The 16,491-nt window shown below is 39.6% G+C and overlaps 1 protein-coding gene across 1 annotated transcript in view; it reads left to right on the top strand.

The window, feature by feature from the left end:
• The window catches only part of SPMIP2 (sperm microtubule inner protein 2), a 66,962-nt gene that overhangs the window by 13,472 nt on the left and 36,999 nt on the right, over positions 1-16,491 (top strand). Inside the window, 1 exon segment of the mRNA XM_070385574.1 lies at positions 9,161-9,219. Within this exon segment, the coding sequence (XP_070241675.1) occupies positions 9,161-9,219 (59 nt within the window).

Genomic DNA, 16,491 nt, shown 5'->3' with positions numbered 1-16,491 from the left:
GACTCGATGGACATGAGTTTGAGTGAACTCCGGGAGTTGGTGAAGGACAGGGAGGCCTGTCGTGCTGCAATTCATGGGGTCGCAAAAAGTCGGACACGACTGAGTGACTGAACTGAACTGAACTGAACTACATATAAAATAGATGATCAACAATAACTTACTGTATAGCACAGGAAACTATATTCAATATTCTATCATAAGCCATAAGAATAAAGCCAAAAGAATATGAACATATATATATATATATAAGTGAATCACTTTGCTTTGTAGCAGAAACTAACACAACATTGTAAATAAACTGTACTCCAGTAAAATAGATGAAAAAAAAAATGAACTCCTCTTGACTATTTACTGTTTGAGGAAGGTACTATGATTCTTCTCCCTTACAGAGCAGGGAATGGAGGTATTGGCAGCTGAGGCCCCTTGCTGAAGCTGCACAGGGGGTCAATGATGGAACCAGGATCCCAGCCTAGGCTGTGGGTTCAGGGACTTAGTGGGAGTCCAGCATGTGAGAGGGGAAATGGAGTCAGAACATGGGGCTGGAGCCCCAGTGGGAGGCACCTAGCTGGGTGAGCACTTTTCCACGAGGCAGGGTCTGGCCAGGTCAGTCCCAGCTGTTTTGTCTCATAAGCACCTGCCCTTTCTTCCCAGGGCCTCAAGTGTCTACTGGCACCCCATTCTGCATCATTTGCACACAAGATGCTTCATTCATAATACCGAAATGAGTCATCAGTAGTAGATATAACCCACTTATTTGCTATAATAAGAAAGAGCTCATTAATAGTTATTTTCTGTATTGTTTGTTCCTTTATTAAATCTTGAAAACTTTTTATTGGAGTATAGTAGATTTACAATAGTGTATTAGTTTGAGGTGTACAGCAGTGATTCGGTTATACATACAGAAGTACATATATCTATTATCCCAAATTCTTTTTCATTGTATGTTAATACAAAATATTGAGTATAGGTTCCTGTGCTGTACAGTAATTCCTTGTTGCATAATTGATATAAAATGATATTTGTCTTTCTATGTCTGACTTCACTCAGTACGATAATCTCTAGGTCCATCCACGTTGCTCTAACTGGTATTGTTTGATCCTTTTGAATGGATGAGTAACATTCCATTACATATATATGTACCACAACTTCTTTATCCATTCCTCGGTTGATAGACATTTAGGTGGCCTCCATGTCTTGACTGTTGCAAATAGTGCTGCAATGAACACTGGAGTCCCTGCATCTTTTCAAATTGTGGTGCTCTCCAGATATATGCCCAAAGTGGGACTGCAGGATAAAATGGTAACTCTATTTTTAATTTTATTATCTTCAAGTTTCTATGTAAAAAGTTATATACAGTGTTTCAAAACATATCATTAAATATTATCTTTGGAAATTTGGAAAAAAAGAGAAGTGAGATTCCTCCCAAACTTCCCTCCAGCCACACCCTGTGCATTCTTCCAAATCCCACCCCCACCCAACAGTGTCCTGAAATTTTTCAAATTAACGAGAAATAGAGAAGTATTGTTGGTATGGAGTTGATCAGTATGTAGACTCACACAGACACACACATTTCAGAAGTTCTGGGTGTTTTTCACCACAAATTTCTCATTTATGTTTGGGTTCATTTAGGTGAATCACAGTCTCATTCAAATTCCTAAGATCTCACACTCATGTTGTTAGCAACACAGAAGACTTTTAAAAGATAACAAAGCTTCCTTTTTCAACCAAGTTATAAAAGCTAAATAGAAAATAGCTTTTCTAAAATTAGGTGTGCCGTGGAATGGCTGCTGTTTCTTTCCCAGATGGGTGTGTGTGTGTAGTTCTCACGAGTTATTTGAGTCCTAACAGTCTGTTGTTTAATATAAAAATAATTACATTAGCACCTTTCATCCTTAAGTGCTGTATAAAGTAGTGGCTTTCTTGATACCACAGGAAGCAGCTAGTTTGGGAAGGCCACACAGTGACCATCTGTGAGCAAGGAGAAACCTTGGCTACAAAGCCCAAATAGCCCTCCATTTTTGGGAAATAGTATATTGGATTGGCCAGAAAGTTCGCTTGGGTTTTCCGCATGATATTATGGAAAAATCTAAACTAACTTTTTGGTTAGCCCCATATTAACATTAACTTCCTAATACACAGGTGTTAATATTTCCCTATTTCATAAAACTCGGCTTTCTATTGTTGCTATTGTTCGGTCGCTAAGTTGTGTCTGACTCTTTGCAACCCCATGGATTGTAGCCCACGAGGCTCCCCTGTCCATGGGATTTCTCAGCAAGAATACTGGATTGGGTTGCCATGTCCTCCTCCCGGGGATCCTTCTGACCCAGGAATCGAACCTGTGTCTCCTGCATTGCAGGCAGAGTCTTTGCCACTGAGCTACCAGGGAAGTCATGGCTTTCTATATTATTCCTCAAATAGATTGAAGGAATTACTTGTATCTGAACTCCCAGAAAATAAATTTTAAGTTCAGTGTTTCCTTCCTGGAACAGACCATGAAAACAAAAAGCAAGATAGGTATCACTGACGTGCACTCTCTGTGCTGCGTCCAAAGTGGTTCTGTGGACAAGAGATTGGTACCTGGGGCACCGCCTCTCCACGTGTCACCAGGCGCCCCAGCCCCAGGTAACTGGCTTCCCAGTCAGTGTGGGCTTCCTCCTTCTGGCTGTGACTTTATGGATGATTTTTGGTGAATTGGAAAAAAACAGACATCCTGATCCTCACATCTTCTGTTAGGATGTGGAAATGTGAAAACAAAAGAAAGGATGGAAAGAAAGAGAAGGAGGGGGGAAGGAAGGAAATAAACTCAAAGCAATTTAGAGCCTAGTGAGTGATTTTATTTCTAATTAAGGAAGGCTAAAAATGCGCCATGGTGGTTACCAACTTCTGTAGGGCTTAACATACACATTGAGAATGTTTTTCAATGAAAATATAACCTTTTTAAAAAATATATTGCACTTCTTAAAATTAGTATTAAGCATACTCCATAGGTTTTCAACAAATATTATTTGATGATGCTAACAAGATACAAAGCTAAGAAAAATGTATAAATTAGAATGAGTTCTAGTAAACTTGACATTTAACTCCACAATCAGGCTTCTTTAAATATACTGTCAAGAATTCAGAAACTTGGGCTTGATCTAATATCCCAGGCACAGGTGGCTAAAATACCAGGACATATGTTTTCTGAATCTGGCATTTATCCTGGCTTTTTGAGATGTTTGGAAGAAATTCTAATATCATTATAAATTTAGGACTATAGTTTTCCCTATTATTCATATATAACACTTCTGAAGTATGTCAGCTGTGTTGACGAAAGTGCTTAGAATGCATAGCAATCTGGATCTAGCTATTCTCTTCCCAGGACTCAGGAAATCTTAATTGAGCAAATTGAAAACAACCCATTCAATAGAGAGGCCCCTGGTATGTGGTCCCACTGTCTCTGGACACAAAGAAAATGGCACTGAAAATAAGCGCTTGGGGCCCATATGGGCTCTTGCAGTTAGGGAGGAGTTCGTAGGAAGTTTCTCTGTGTTGTCATCATTGTTGAAGTTTTTAGTGTGACTATTGGTCTGCATAGTGCCAGCCACATCTCAAATGGCTGTGAGTAACTTGAGGTGTGAGATCTGTCTTACTTGACTTTCTATTGACAGCATCCACAGCCTTCTTCCTAGTACTTAGCACAGCCTAGCAGATCATGAAAAAATGATAGGAAATGGAGACTGAAATCTCGTTCTTTTTTCATGCAGAGTCTTTGATAACAAACCAAGTTGCAGAAGGAGGTGGGGGACAGGGGTTGTGGAATGAGCTTTTAAGTGTGCGTGAACTTGAGAATTATTCTCCTTCTCGGTTATTCAGTAGTGATTCAAGGACTACTTAGCTTTTATTTATTTTTTCTTTTGCTGAAACTTGGTTATACTCTTATGTTCACAATGCCTGTGCTACCACCCCTCGTGCGATTCTGTACTGTAAAGCTAATTGGACAATTAACTTGGGAGGAACACACTTCCTAACCTTTGAATTAATAACAGTGCCGACACATTAGAAAACTCCGAGGGTGAGGGCAGTCGCCAACCAGGCACTTAATTATATTTCAGGAACTGTGGCCTGGGCACAAGCAGAGACTTGGGAACCTCCTGTGTAGCTTTCCTGTAGCTTGAATATTTGAGTCCACTCATATTTCAGACCCTGGTAGGGACCATCCGCCAACTATGGGTAAAAGACTGGTTGCAGAATGATTGGGTACTCATCACAAATCCTAACAATTCCCGACAGAATAAGTTCTAGTGTTGCTAGAAGTCCTCATGTATCTTGAATTATCGCCTGGATAAGGAAAACATTAATCTCCCTGGAGAAGTACAGAAAAAAACAATAGAAATGTACCTTCTCTCTAAGGATAAATAAGGCAGCATTTATAATGCTTTTCATGACAAATCTACGTGTGTGGTCTTAATGAAAAACTGAATATGGAAAAAGAGCCAGTTGAAGAATTTTTTATTTTTCCCCTATTTACATGCTAATCTACCCTCTATTCTTTATAATGTTTCAGTTTTCCCATTGATAAAATGAGCATTGCATTAGTTTTCTGTTGAGCGTAATCTATTGCCACTAAATTAGAAACTGAAACTCTGGTACTTTGGCCACCTGATGTGAAGAGCTGACTCATGCTGGGAAAGACTGAGGGCAGGGGAAGAAGAGGATAGTAGAGGATGATATGGTTGGATAGCATCACTGACTCAATGGACATGAATTTGAGCAAACTCCAGGAGATAATGAAGGACAGGGAAGTCTGGGTGCTGCAGTAAACAAGAACATCTTAAAGCAACACCATTTATTTGCTCACAGAAGCAAATCATAGATTAGAAGTAGATTAGAAGTCCAGGGAAGTCTAGGCTTGATTCTCTTCTCAGAACTCACTAGGCTGAATTTCAAAGTGTCAGGTGTGACAAAGATCAAATCTGAGGTCTGGGGTCTCTTCCAAGTGCATGTCTTTGTCGCAGATCTCAGTTCCTTGTGGCTATAGGACTGAGGGCCTATTTCTCTGCAGCTGTCAGGCAGGGAACAGTCTCAACATCAAGAAGCTGCCCACATCCCTTTGTCGATGGTCCCTTCTATCTTTAAAGCCAGCAACAGACACCCTCCCTCATGTCCAAATCCCTCTCACATTTCAAATCCCTTTTACCCAGAGGAGCCCAGGTCCTTTAAAGAGCTTGAGTGATGAAGTTAGGGCCACCAAGGAGAAACTTCCTTTCTTAAAGTCAGTTGATTTGAAATCCTAACTACACCTGAAAAATCCCTTCACAGCAGTACCTAGGTTAGTATTTGGCTGAATATCTGGAAGAAGGTGTATATATAAGGACATCTTGGAAGTCTTTAGAATTCTGTCTTCCACGGGGAAAATAATGTTATATAATATTATTATAATCTTAGAGTATTGTCAAATGGATTAGTGAGATAAATGTGTAAAGCACTTAGCATAGTATCTAGTACAATAAGTCTAAAGAAGTGGGATCTAGTATTCTTAATGCCTCACTATACTATGTTTTCATAACTACATGAATTTTAAAATTATATTATGATAAACACTTTAGAAATGTAATGGAATATGTTTCTCATTAGTTGGATACTCTACAGAAAACACGTACTATGGTCAGAGTCAAGGAAACAGGAAACTTTATGTTTAGTCTGTTTGTTAAAATTTGATAAACCAATTCAAATTATTTAAAAACAGTGCAATAAAAAAAGGGGAGATGGGGATATAATTCATATTGGTACTCAGCTCAAGCCTCCATATCCTTTGGCATAAAATGAAGTATGGGCGTCTGCATTGTTGTTCACTTCTTGCTTTTTAGTAAAAAAAAAAAATGCACCACAGAATCCATGCCTTAAACACTGACATTTTTCAGGGAGATCTGTTTTGTTTCTGCTCCTGCTCTGAATGTAAAATGAATGCTTCAAATGCTCTATCCACACAAAGGCCTGATGCCCCCTTTCTCCCTTCAATAGTTCCAGTTGAGAATAGGCAGCATTATGCAATTTGGTGACCGGGCACCAACAATGAGAATGCTTCTCCCTGGCTGTGGGAAGAAAAGCAGCTAAGGGGTTAACAGTAATATTTTGCAAATGGAGGCAAGTGAAGAAAAAATTACATTAGCATAAGAAAAGGTAGGCTTAGGGGATTTTCCACTTCACTGTTTGGTATAAGAGCTCCATGTTACCAAGGAGGAGGATGGCAAGAGAAACCCTAATGTTTATGCTGTTCTTGAAATGCATGGCCATTGTACTCATTGGCTATATTAGGAAAAACATCCTGAGTTAAGCCTGGCAAGAAAGTAAGAGGATTCCTCAGTTAATATCGCTTCTAGAGGAGAGGTGGTTTGTGATTAAAAGTAAAAATATTAAGCAATGATTTTCATTATTAACTAGAATGGACCCCGATGTCTGTAATTAATTTCACTTAAATTTAATAGCTCATTTGAGAAATTGTGCCTAATTCACAGTATCTAAATGTAATTAGCAGATATTTCCTTTTCCTTAATACCTAGACTTATTTAAAGATTGCTTAATAGGGAATATCCAATTTCAAGTTATAATTATTTTTGCTAGTTGAAAGCATACAAAATAACTGCAAAGATTCTTACTGATCTCCTTAGCGTAGAACATGTACTACTCAGTTGTCACCTGTTTCTATGAAGGTGCTGAATTTGTTATTGAATCAGTCTTTGCTTCACTTTTATGAATAACTGATCAGTAAAAAAAAAAATTTTTTTTATTCTAAATTTCATTAGATTTAATAACAAAGTGAGCACAACTGTCCAAATAAATCATGATGAATCTCATTAATTAAGACAGAGAAAGGTCAGCTTATTTTAGGTAAATTTCTATGACATTATGTGCTGATAACTATAGGAAAAATGGGGTAGGGTTAGAGGCTAATGAATGCATTTTGTGTTCCTAAGGAAAATCTTTCCAGATTAAACCAGTGAAACTTTGGGTTATTAAAAATGAGAACAAAGATCAAAGATTATCCCAGTCCTGGGAAATTTGCCCATAAACTGATGATAAAATTATTTGTAAGTCAGTTGATAAGATTGATATTCAGGGAATAGGTGTCAGAAATCAGTTGAGACTCAGGAGTTTGGGGGAGAATGGATACATGTGTATTTATGGCTGAGTGCCTTTGCTATCCACCTGTAACTATCACAACATTATTAATTGGCTGTACCTCAATATAAAATAAAAAGTAAAAAAAAATCAGTTGAAAAAGATTTTACTATTACAGACAGATGGTTGTTATTTAGTCGCTAAGTAGTCATGTCTGACTCTTTGCAACCCCATGGACTGTAGCCTGCCAGGCTCCTCTGTCCATGGGATTTTCCAGGCAACAATACTGGGGTGGATTGCCATTTCCTTCTCCAGGGCATCTTTCCAACCTGGTATCAAACCCACGTCTCCTGCATTGACAAGAGGATTCTTTATCACTGAGCCACCAGCGAAGTCCTAAACACAGATTATCACTTTTCAAACTTTTGGAATAGTGGCTTAGCCTTTCATTTAAATCTTGTTTATTTTATCCCTTCCTTTGTTTATTATTTTACACATGGACATTAAAGATCTAGAAGTGATCAAGTTTTCAGATCTTCGTCACTGAGAAATGACTTAAATAGATCTGCTTTCCCAACACAACCCTTGATCAGGAAAGGCATTATAAGCCAAAGCTTGAGGAAAAGGGAAGAAAACAGGGGAGATAGAAAAGGGTACCAGGTGATTTATCTAAGGTTAACATTATGATATGATTTTGCTACGTTTCCCCCTTTTTGTCTTTTTTATTGATGTATCTGAGGTTGATTTACAGTGTTCTGTTAGTTTCTGGTGTGCAGCAAAGTGGTTCAGACAGACAGACAGATGATGGATTCTCTTTCAGATTATCTTCCACTATAGGTTATTACAAGGTATTGAGTATAGGTCCCTGTGCTGTACAGTAGGTCCGTGTCAGTTATCTACTTATACAAAGTAGTTTGTATCTGTTAATCCCAAGCTCCTAATTTTTTCCTCCACTCTTCCATTTCCTTTGGTAACCATGAGTTTTTTCCTATGTCTGTGAGTCTGTTCCTGTTTTGTTAATAAGTTCATTTGTATAATTTTTTTGGATTGCACATGTGATATCAAATGACATTTGTCTTTGGTTTATTACACTCAATGTGATAATCTCTAAGTCCATTTATGTTGCTACAAATGGCAGTATTTCATTCTTTTTATGGCTGAGTAATAGCTCATTGTACATATGTCCCACATCTTTAACCATTCATCTGTTGATGAACTTTTAAGATGCTCCATAACTTGTCTATTGTGAATTATGCTGTAATGAACATTGGCGTGCACATATCTTTTCAAATTATAATTTTCTTCAGATATCTGCCCAGGAGTCAGATTGCTGGATCATATGGTAGTTGTATTTTTAGGTTTTTAAGGAACCTCCGTACTGTTTTCCATAGCAGCTGCACCACTTCACATTCCAAACAACACTATAGGAAGATACCTTTTTTCTACTTCTCCAGCATTTACTATTTGTAGACTTTTTGATGATGACAATTCTGACCAGTGTGAGGTGATACCTCATTGTAGTTTGGATTTGCATTTCTCTAATAATTAGTGCTGTTGAGCATCTTTTCACATGAGGGTAAAGTGATGTGAAAAAAGCTAAGCTGAGACAAAATGATGTCATGTTATAGTTGCTGGGGGGAAGGGATTGTTAGGGAATTTGGATGGCTGTGTACACAGTGCAATATTTAAGATTGGTAACCAACAAGGACCCACTATGAAAAACAAAAAATAAATGGTAAGTCCTGGTTTTGAGTGCCTGCTCATGTAGATATAGAATCATGAGATGTTTAGAGATTGCAGATGACACTCTTCTGCAGACCCAACAGCTGTCCTTTTATAGAGAGGGCAGGGAAAGCACAGAGGGTCAGATTTATTTTACTTCTTGTATCTTTTCTTCTCAGTTCAAGAATCAAAAGACCATGTTTCCTCAACTGAATTTAGCGTTTCTTGTTTAATTGCTCCACCTGACCTCCTCTTTGACTAGGAACCCAGACTCTCAGACATGTTCATGCAGAGTGACCTTGGAATCAGGGGACATTGATTTTCTTCTTTTTTACAGTATGAAGAGTTCAGTCAAGCGGCTATTGACAAACTAAGCCACAGATACCAGAGCCCATGGTAAGTATATTTACATCAATTAATTAATCTTTCCTCCTAAATTAGTAACAGAGTTAATTTCTTTTTATTGGAGTAATTTGCTTTACAATGTTGTGTTAGTTTCTGCTGTACAGCAAAGTGAATCAGTTATATGTTTACCTATATCCCCTCTTTTTTGGATTTCCTTCCCATTTAGGTCACTACAGAGAATTGAGTTAGAGGTCCCTGTGCAATACAATAGGGACTCATTATCTTATTATGTACCTCATTATCTATTTTATACCTGCATTGCTCTTCAATTACTCAGCTACATGTTTACCTATATCCCCTCTTTTTTGGATTTCCTTCCCATTTAGGTCACTACAGAGAATTGAGTAGAGGTCTCTGTGCAATATAATAGGGACTCATTATCTTATTATATCTCATTTTCTATTTTATACCTGCATTGTTCTTCAATTACTCAGTCGTGTCTGACTCTTTGCAACCCCATGGACTTTAGCACACTAGGCTTCCCTGACCTTCACCATCTCCTGGAGCTTGCTCAAACTCATGTCCATTGAATCGGTAATGCAATCCAACCATCTCATCCTCTGTCATCCCCTTCTTCTCCTGCCTTCAATCTTTCCCAGCAGCAGGGTCTTTTCTAATGAGTCAGCTCTTCACATCAGGTGGCCAAGTATTGAAGCTTGAGCTTCAGCATCTGTCCTTCCAATGAATATTCAGGATTGATTTCCTTTGTACCTACATGTATGTGTGCTAAGTCACTTCAGCACAGTGGTGTATATATGTCAGCTCCAATCTCCAAATTCTTTCCATTCACCCTTTCCCCCTTTGATGTTCATATGTTTGATCTTCAAGTCTGTGCCTCTATTTCTGCTTTGCAAATAAGATAATCTATACTACTTTTCTAGATTCCACATATATGCATTAATATACGATATTTGCTTTTCTCTTTCTGACTTACTTCACTCAATAACAGAGTTAATTTTTCTTAATTTTTTTATGTCCTATAGGTTTATTTGTACATTTGTGAATTTTTACTCCTAATAAGCACAGAAAATCTTCACTATCTACTCGGTCAGTTCAGTTGCTCAGTCGTGTTCGACTTTGTGACCCCGTGGACTGCAGCATGCCAGGCCTCCCTGTCCATCACCAACTCCCGGAGATTACTCAAACTCATGTCCATTGAGTCGGTGATGCCATCCAACCATCTCATCCTCTGTCGTCCCCTTCTTCTCCCGCCTTCACTCTTTCCCAGCATCAGGGTCTTTTCAAATGAGTCAGCTCTTTGCATCAGGTGGCCAAAGTATTTGGAGCTTCAGCTTCAAGGTCAGTCCTTCCAATGGATATTCAGGACTGATTTCCTTTAGGATTGATTGGTTGGATCTCATTGCAGTCCAAGGGTCTCTCAAGAGTCTTCTCCAACACCACAGTTCAAAAGCATCAATTCTTCAGCACTCAGCTTTCTTTATAGTCCAACTCTCACATCCACACGTAACTACTGGAAAAAACATAGCTTTGACTAGATGGACTTTTGTTGACAAAGTAATGTCTCTGCTTTTTAATATGCTGTCTGGGTTGGTCACAGCTTTTCTTCCAGGGAGCAAGTGTCTTTTAATTTCATGGCTGCAGTCACCATTTGCAGTGATTTTGGAGCCCCCCAAAATATAGTCTGTCACTGTTTCCACTGTTTCCCCATCTATTTGCCAGCTGCCATGATCTTAGCTTTCTGAATGTTGAGTTTTAAGCCAACTTTTCCACTCTCCTCTTTCACTTTCATCAAGAGGCTCTTTAGTTCTTTGCTTTCTGCCATAATGGTGTTGTTATCTGCATATTTGAGGTTATTGATATTTCTCCCAGCAATCTTGATTCCAGCTTGTGCTTTCTCCAGCCCAGCTTTTCTCATGATGTGCTCTGCATATAAGTTAAATAAGCAGGGTGACAATATACAGCCTTGACGTACTCCTTTCCCAATATGGAACCAGTTTGTTGTTCCATGTCCAGTTCTGTTGCTTCCTGACCTGCATATAGGTTTCTCAAGAGGCAGGTGAGGTGGTCTGGTACTCCCATCTCTTTAAGAATTTTCCAGTTTGTTGTGATCCACACAGTCAAAGGCTTTGGCGTAGTCAATAAAGCAGAAATAGATGTTTTTCTGAAATTCTCTTGCTTTTTCGATGATCCAGTGGATGTTGGCAATTTGATCTCTGGTTCCTCTGCCTTTTTAAATCCAGCTTGAACATCTGGAAGTTCACAGTGCATGTACTGTTGAAGCCTCACTCAGAGAATTTTGAGCATTACTTTGCTAGCATGTGAGATGAGTGCAATTGTGCGGTAGTTTGAACATTCTTTGGCATTGCCTTTTTTTGGGATTGGAATGAAAACTGACCTTTTCCAGTCCTGTGGCCACTGCTGAGTTTTCCAAATTTGCTGGCATATTGAGTGCAGCACTTTCACAGCATCATCTTTTAGGATTTGAAATAGCTCAATTGGAATTTCATCACCTCCAATAGCTTTGTTCATAGTGATGCTTCCTAAGCCCACTTGACTTCACATTCCAGGATGTCTGGCTCTAGGTGAATGATCACACCATTGTGATTATCTGGGTTGTGAAGATCTTTTTTGTATAGTTCTTCTGTGTATTCTTGCCACCTCTTCTTAATATTTTCTGCTTCTGTTAGGTCCATACCATTTCTGTCCTTTATTGAGCCCATCTTTGCGTGAAATGTTCCCCTTGTATCTCTAATTTTCTTGAAGACACCTCTAGTCTTTCCCAGTCTTTTGTTTTCCTCTATTTCTTTGCTCTGATCACCGAGGAAGGCTTTCTTATCTCTCCTTGCTATTCTTTGAAACTCTGCATTCAAATGGGTGTATCTTTCCCTTTTTCCTTTTCCTTTCACTTTCTTTTCACAGCTATTTGTAAGGCCTCCTCAGACAACCATTTTGCCTTTTTGCATTTCTTTTTCTTGGGGATGATCATGATCCTTGTCTCCTGTACAGTCACAAACCTCCGTCCATACTTCTTCAGGCACTCTGTCTATCAGATCTAATCCCTTGAATCTATTTCTCACTTCCATTGTTAATAGTAAGGGATTTCATTAAGGGGAGGAGTGGGGCAGTGCAAGTGAGATGAGAGCACAGTGCAGGAAAAGGGAACCAGCCTGTTAAGAACAGCAGCTGGATGTTGGAGGGTGGGGCCTTTAACTATATAAATGGTTGTTTTCAATGAAAGAACAAAAACATAACTTTTTTTGGTTAAAAGCCCCTCATTTCAGGCTGTTGGCCTAGAAACCATCATAATGCATCATGTTAGTTAATCAATGTAATCCTATTAAAGTCACACAATGGCTTGAACTGACACTCTCTTGAGTGACTTCACTTTCACTTTCACTTTAAGGCAGTGGTAACCAAAATGAAACCTGTATGTTCAGTTACAGGCAAAGAGCAAAACCTAGGCTTGTCATCTATTGGAACATATAATTCAGATTTCTAAGGGAAAAGAGATCAGTCAGCATTGCTCTTACAGGAGTACAGATTCAATAATGTCTTTGTTTTCCTTAGATTTTTGGAGGTCAGGGTTTCTGCACTTTTGGGACACTAAGCACAACCTCTGCTTAAAAACCTCCTGGCCTCACTCTCAGGCTTGGCAGAGGCTCTGAAAGAGGATGACTCTACAAGGTCCAGGTGTGCCCACCTGATTACATTCTCTCAGCTGTGCCAAGAGCCATCTCCTTCCTGGGCAAGGTTTGCGTTTAGCCTCCCCAACCGTTCGCATGTTCTGTCATCAGTCAACTGCATTCACTCAATAAATCCAGCATCTCTTGTATTCAAAGCACTGCTAGACTCTGCAGCCATGGTGCTGAACAAGCCTAAGAACTAAGAGAAGTCACTGGGGACTTCCCTGGTGATACAGTGGATAGGAATCCACCTGCCAATGCAGGGGACACAGGTTCAATCCCCAGTCTGGGAAGATTCCACATGCTGTGAGCAACTAAGCTCATGAACCTACTGAGGCCTTGTGCAGAAATTACTGAAGCCCATGTCCCTCGAGCCTATGCTCTGAATAAGCGAAGGTGCCACAGTGAGAAGCCCATGCATTGGCAACTAGAGAGTACCCCCGCTCACCTCAACTAGAGAAAGCCTGTGTGCAGCAACATAGACCTAGCTCAACCAAAAAATAAAAATAAATGAATAAATACATTTTAAGAAAGAGAATTCATTGAAAGATTTAAAATAGGGAACAATGTGATCCAATTAAAAAAAATCACTCTGGAATATTGAAGTGCTGCATGGAGAAAAAAATTGAAATGTGACAAGACAGTTGTAGGAAGCTCAGCCAGGAAATAATTTCGTTTCAACAAGTCGCTCTTGAGTTTTCAGTGCGTTCTGTAAACAATCCAAAATCAGTTGTGATGAAGAGAGTTGTGAGAAGGAAAGGATTTGAGCTCAGCTTTCAAAGGAACGCAGGCTTTAAATAAATGAGAAGAAGAGACGATGTTTGCTGTGACAATGGGGAGTAAGAATGTATTCAGAGACCGGACGAAAGAGATTTTAGCATTATCTTAATTTTACAGGAGAAGAAATTGAACTTCAGATGCTAAGTAAGGTACACAAACCCGGGTTACAGAGCTAATATCTAGGTCCAAGTTGACTGATTCCACAGATCTGGGTTGGGATCTGGGCTTGAATCTTTTCAGAAGGCTCTTCAAGCGATTCTGATGATCATTCAGGGCTGAGAATGACTTGTGAGGACTGAAAGAAGAAAGGGATGAGCCTGGGGGCATCCACACCAGGAAAAGGTGAGTGAGCATCATGGAAGAAGGAAAGAGCCTCAGAGGCAGGGACCTGAGGACAATGGGAGGCTGTAAAAGGCAGGGAAGAACTCAAGGAGGAGGGTTTATACAAGGAAATGGAAATCCAAGAAAACAATAACAGACAAATATTTGGAACTTATCAATGGACTAAGAAAAAGCATTGGAGGAAGAGAAGAATGAGTTGAGGGCATATAAGCGGCATTGAAGAATTTTTGTCGGCTGACGTAAGAGAGCCAAGAGACTGCTCTGATTCTGAGACCAGAAGTCCAGTCAAGGACAATGACAGGATTTCCTCCATTCTGGGGTATACTTTGAAAATCTAACTCCTTGAAATCAGGATGTGTTTTATGGTAGTTATTTATGGTAGATGGTAGTGACTCTCTTTCTGCCCCCAAGTTAATCTGTTATTGAATCAACGGTGTGCTATCCAATTTATTGCATCTAAAATTGTCGTTGTTATTTGAATAAAGCTCCCCTAGCAGTTCTGACCTTGAGGGTAGGTGGGGGAGATCCAAGATTTTGAGCCTCATTTTCAAGTGTAAATACTAGAGACCTGGGTTCGATCCCTCAGTTGGGAAGATCCCCTGGAGAAGGGAAAAGCTACCCACTCCAGTATTCTGGCATGGAGAATTCCAAGGACTGTATAGTCCATAGGGTCACAAGGAATCGGACACTACTGAGTGACTTTCACTACTACTACTAAAGACAGGTAAAAACATACTTCAGCAAACTTGAGATGAAGGTCTGCCATGTGACAAGTTCTCAAAATTTAAAAAGTAATAAGCAGGGTCCTTGCCCAAGTCACTCACAGACTTTCAGGACAGATAGATATAAAAAGAAGATTTCAATACAACATCCACTGATGGAGAATGACCACAATAACGGGGTGTGGGTTGACTTTATTCTTTTCCCTTCTGAATTAAAGGAAACATTCTTTTGTTTTAAATACATAAGTTTCTCTAGACATGAGGTCTGATGATTAACTCATTTTTATGTGGTCTCTTCTCACAGCTAGGTGTTTTCCAATATAAATGAACAATATGTCTAATTTCAATAAGAAGAATAAAAAGCACAGATTGGAAGTGGGAGAACAGTTTGCAGTCAAATTAAGAGTCAGTTTATAAGAGAATGCACTGCAAATAGTGAATCAGTGGGAATTTTTGTTTTGAGAAGTGAAATCTGTTAAAGTTACACGTTACTGAAAATTATAGAGCATAGCAGCATCCTGCTTTCTTTCCCTTACCTTTAACATAGAGTTTGACATATCAGTTCAGTTCAGTTCAGTCGCTGACTCTTTGCGGCCCCATGAATCGCAGCACACCAGGCCTCCCTGTCCATCATCAACTCCTGGAGTTCACTCAGACTCACATCCATAGAGTCGGTGATGCTATCCAGTCATCTCATCCTCTGTCGTCCCCTTCTCCTCCTGCCCCCAATCCCTCCCAGCATCAGAGTCTTTTCCAATGAGTCAACTCTTTGCATGAGGTGGCCAAAGTATTGGAGTTTCAGCTTTAGCATCATTCCTTCCAAAGAAATCCCAGGGCTGATCTCCTTCAGAATGGACTGGTTGGATCTCCTTGCAGTCCAAGGGACTCTCAAGAGTCTTCATATATAATAAGAGTTTGACATATAGGGGTACTCAATACTTGGTGAATCAGATATAAAAGACAAAATCCCTATTCTTAGTGTACTCAGAATGGCACAGATTGGTACAGCTCAAGCCAGAAAAACTGGAGGACTTTGGTCATGAGGACTTCCTGAGTGAGATGAAATTTAAGCTGGGTTTAGAAGGAGAACATTAGGAAAATCTCTGTTGCCTCCCTGGGTAAACTTGTTATCCATTGCACATGAAAAGCTTGCTGAGATTATGAAATCAACAGACTCGTTCACAGGCAAACTTCCTTCCAGAAAGGCACTGCCAACATGACTATGCCCTAATGTCACTATGAAGTTGCCTCTTTGCCATTTATTTGCCAATGTATCATTTGTCTTAGGACTAATGTCTTAAGGACTGGTTCACAGTCGGATAGCCACTGTCAGTAGATGGTGGGGTTGTGGGTGTGGATGTCAAGGATGCTGCAGATTCTAAAGTGAGGGTGACCAGACTAGGTGTCAGTCAAGAAGAGAGGAGCAACATGACTTTTAAAAAGTCAAAATTAACTACAACGTCCCCTAACTTTTCATTTATTTGAGGGTCACAGCTCTTTTCAGTGTGTTGGCTCTCCTGTGTCTGCCTTCTTATAATCAAAGGATTTGTTCGTCAGTTCCCATTCTCAGGAGGTGTACAACGTGGCAAGTGGAAAGAGTGCTGAAATGAAAATCAAGAAAGGCTGGTTTTACCAGGCTTTTTCCTGGTGAAGGAATTTATCCTTCACCAGGAAAAAAATGAAGGAGGTTTAGCTAGAAAGGAGTACAAAAGTGTTTGCAATGATGCAAAGTCAGAAATAGCCTGCTAAGTCACTCAGTCGTGTCCGACTCTGTG

The sequence above is a fragment of the Bos mutus genome, chromosome 17 (genome assembly GCF_027580195.1).
Source record: "Bos mutus isolate GX-2022 chromosome 17, NWIPB_WYAK_1.1, whole genome shotgun sequence".
In the NCBI taxonomy this organism is placed as follows: Eukaryota; Metazoa; Chordata; class Mammalia; order Artiodactyla; family Bovidae; genus Bos; species Bos mutus.
The sequence above is the reverse complement of the archived record's forward strand: the minus strand, read 5'-3'. Positions and strand labels throughout refer to the sequence as shown.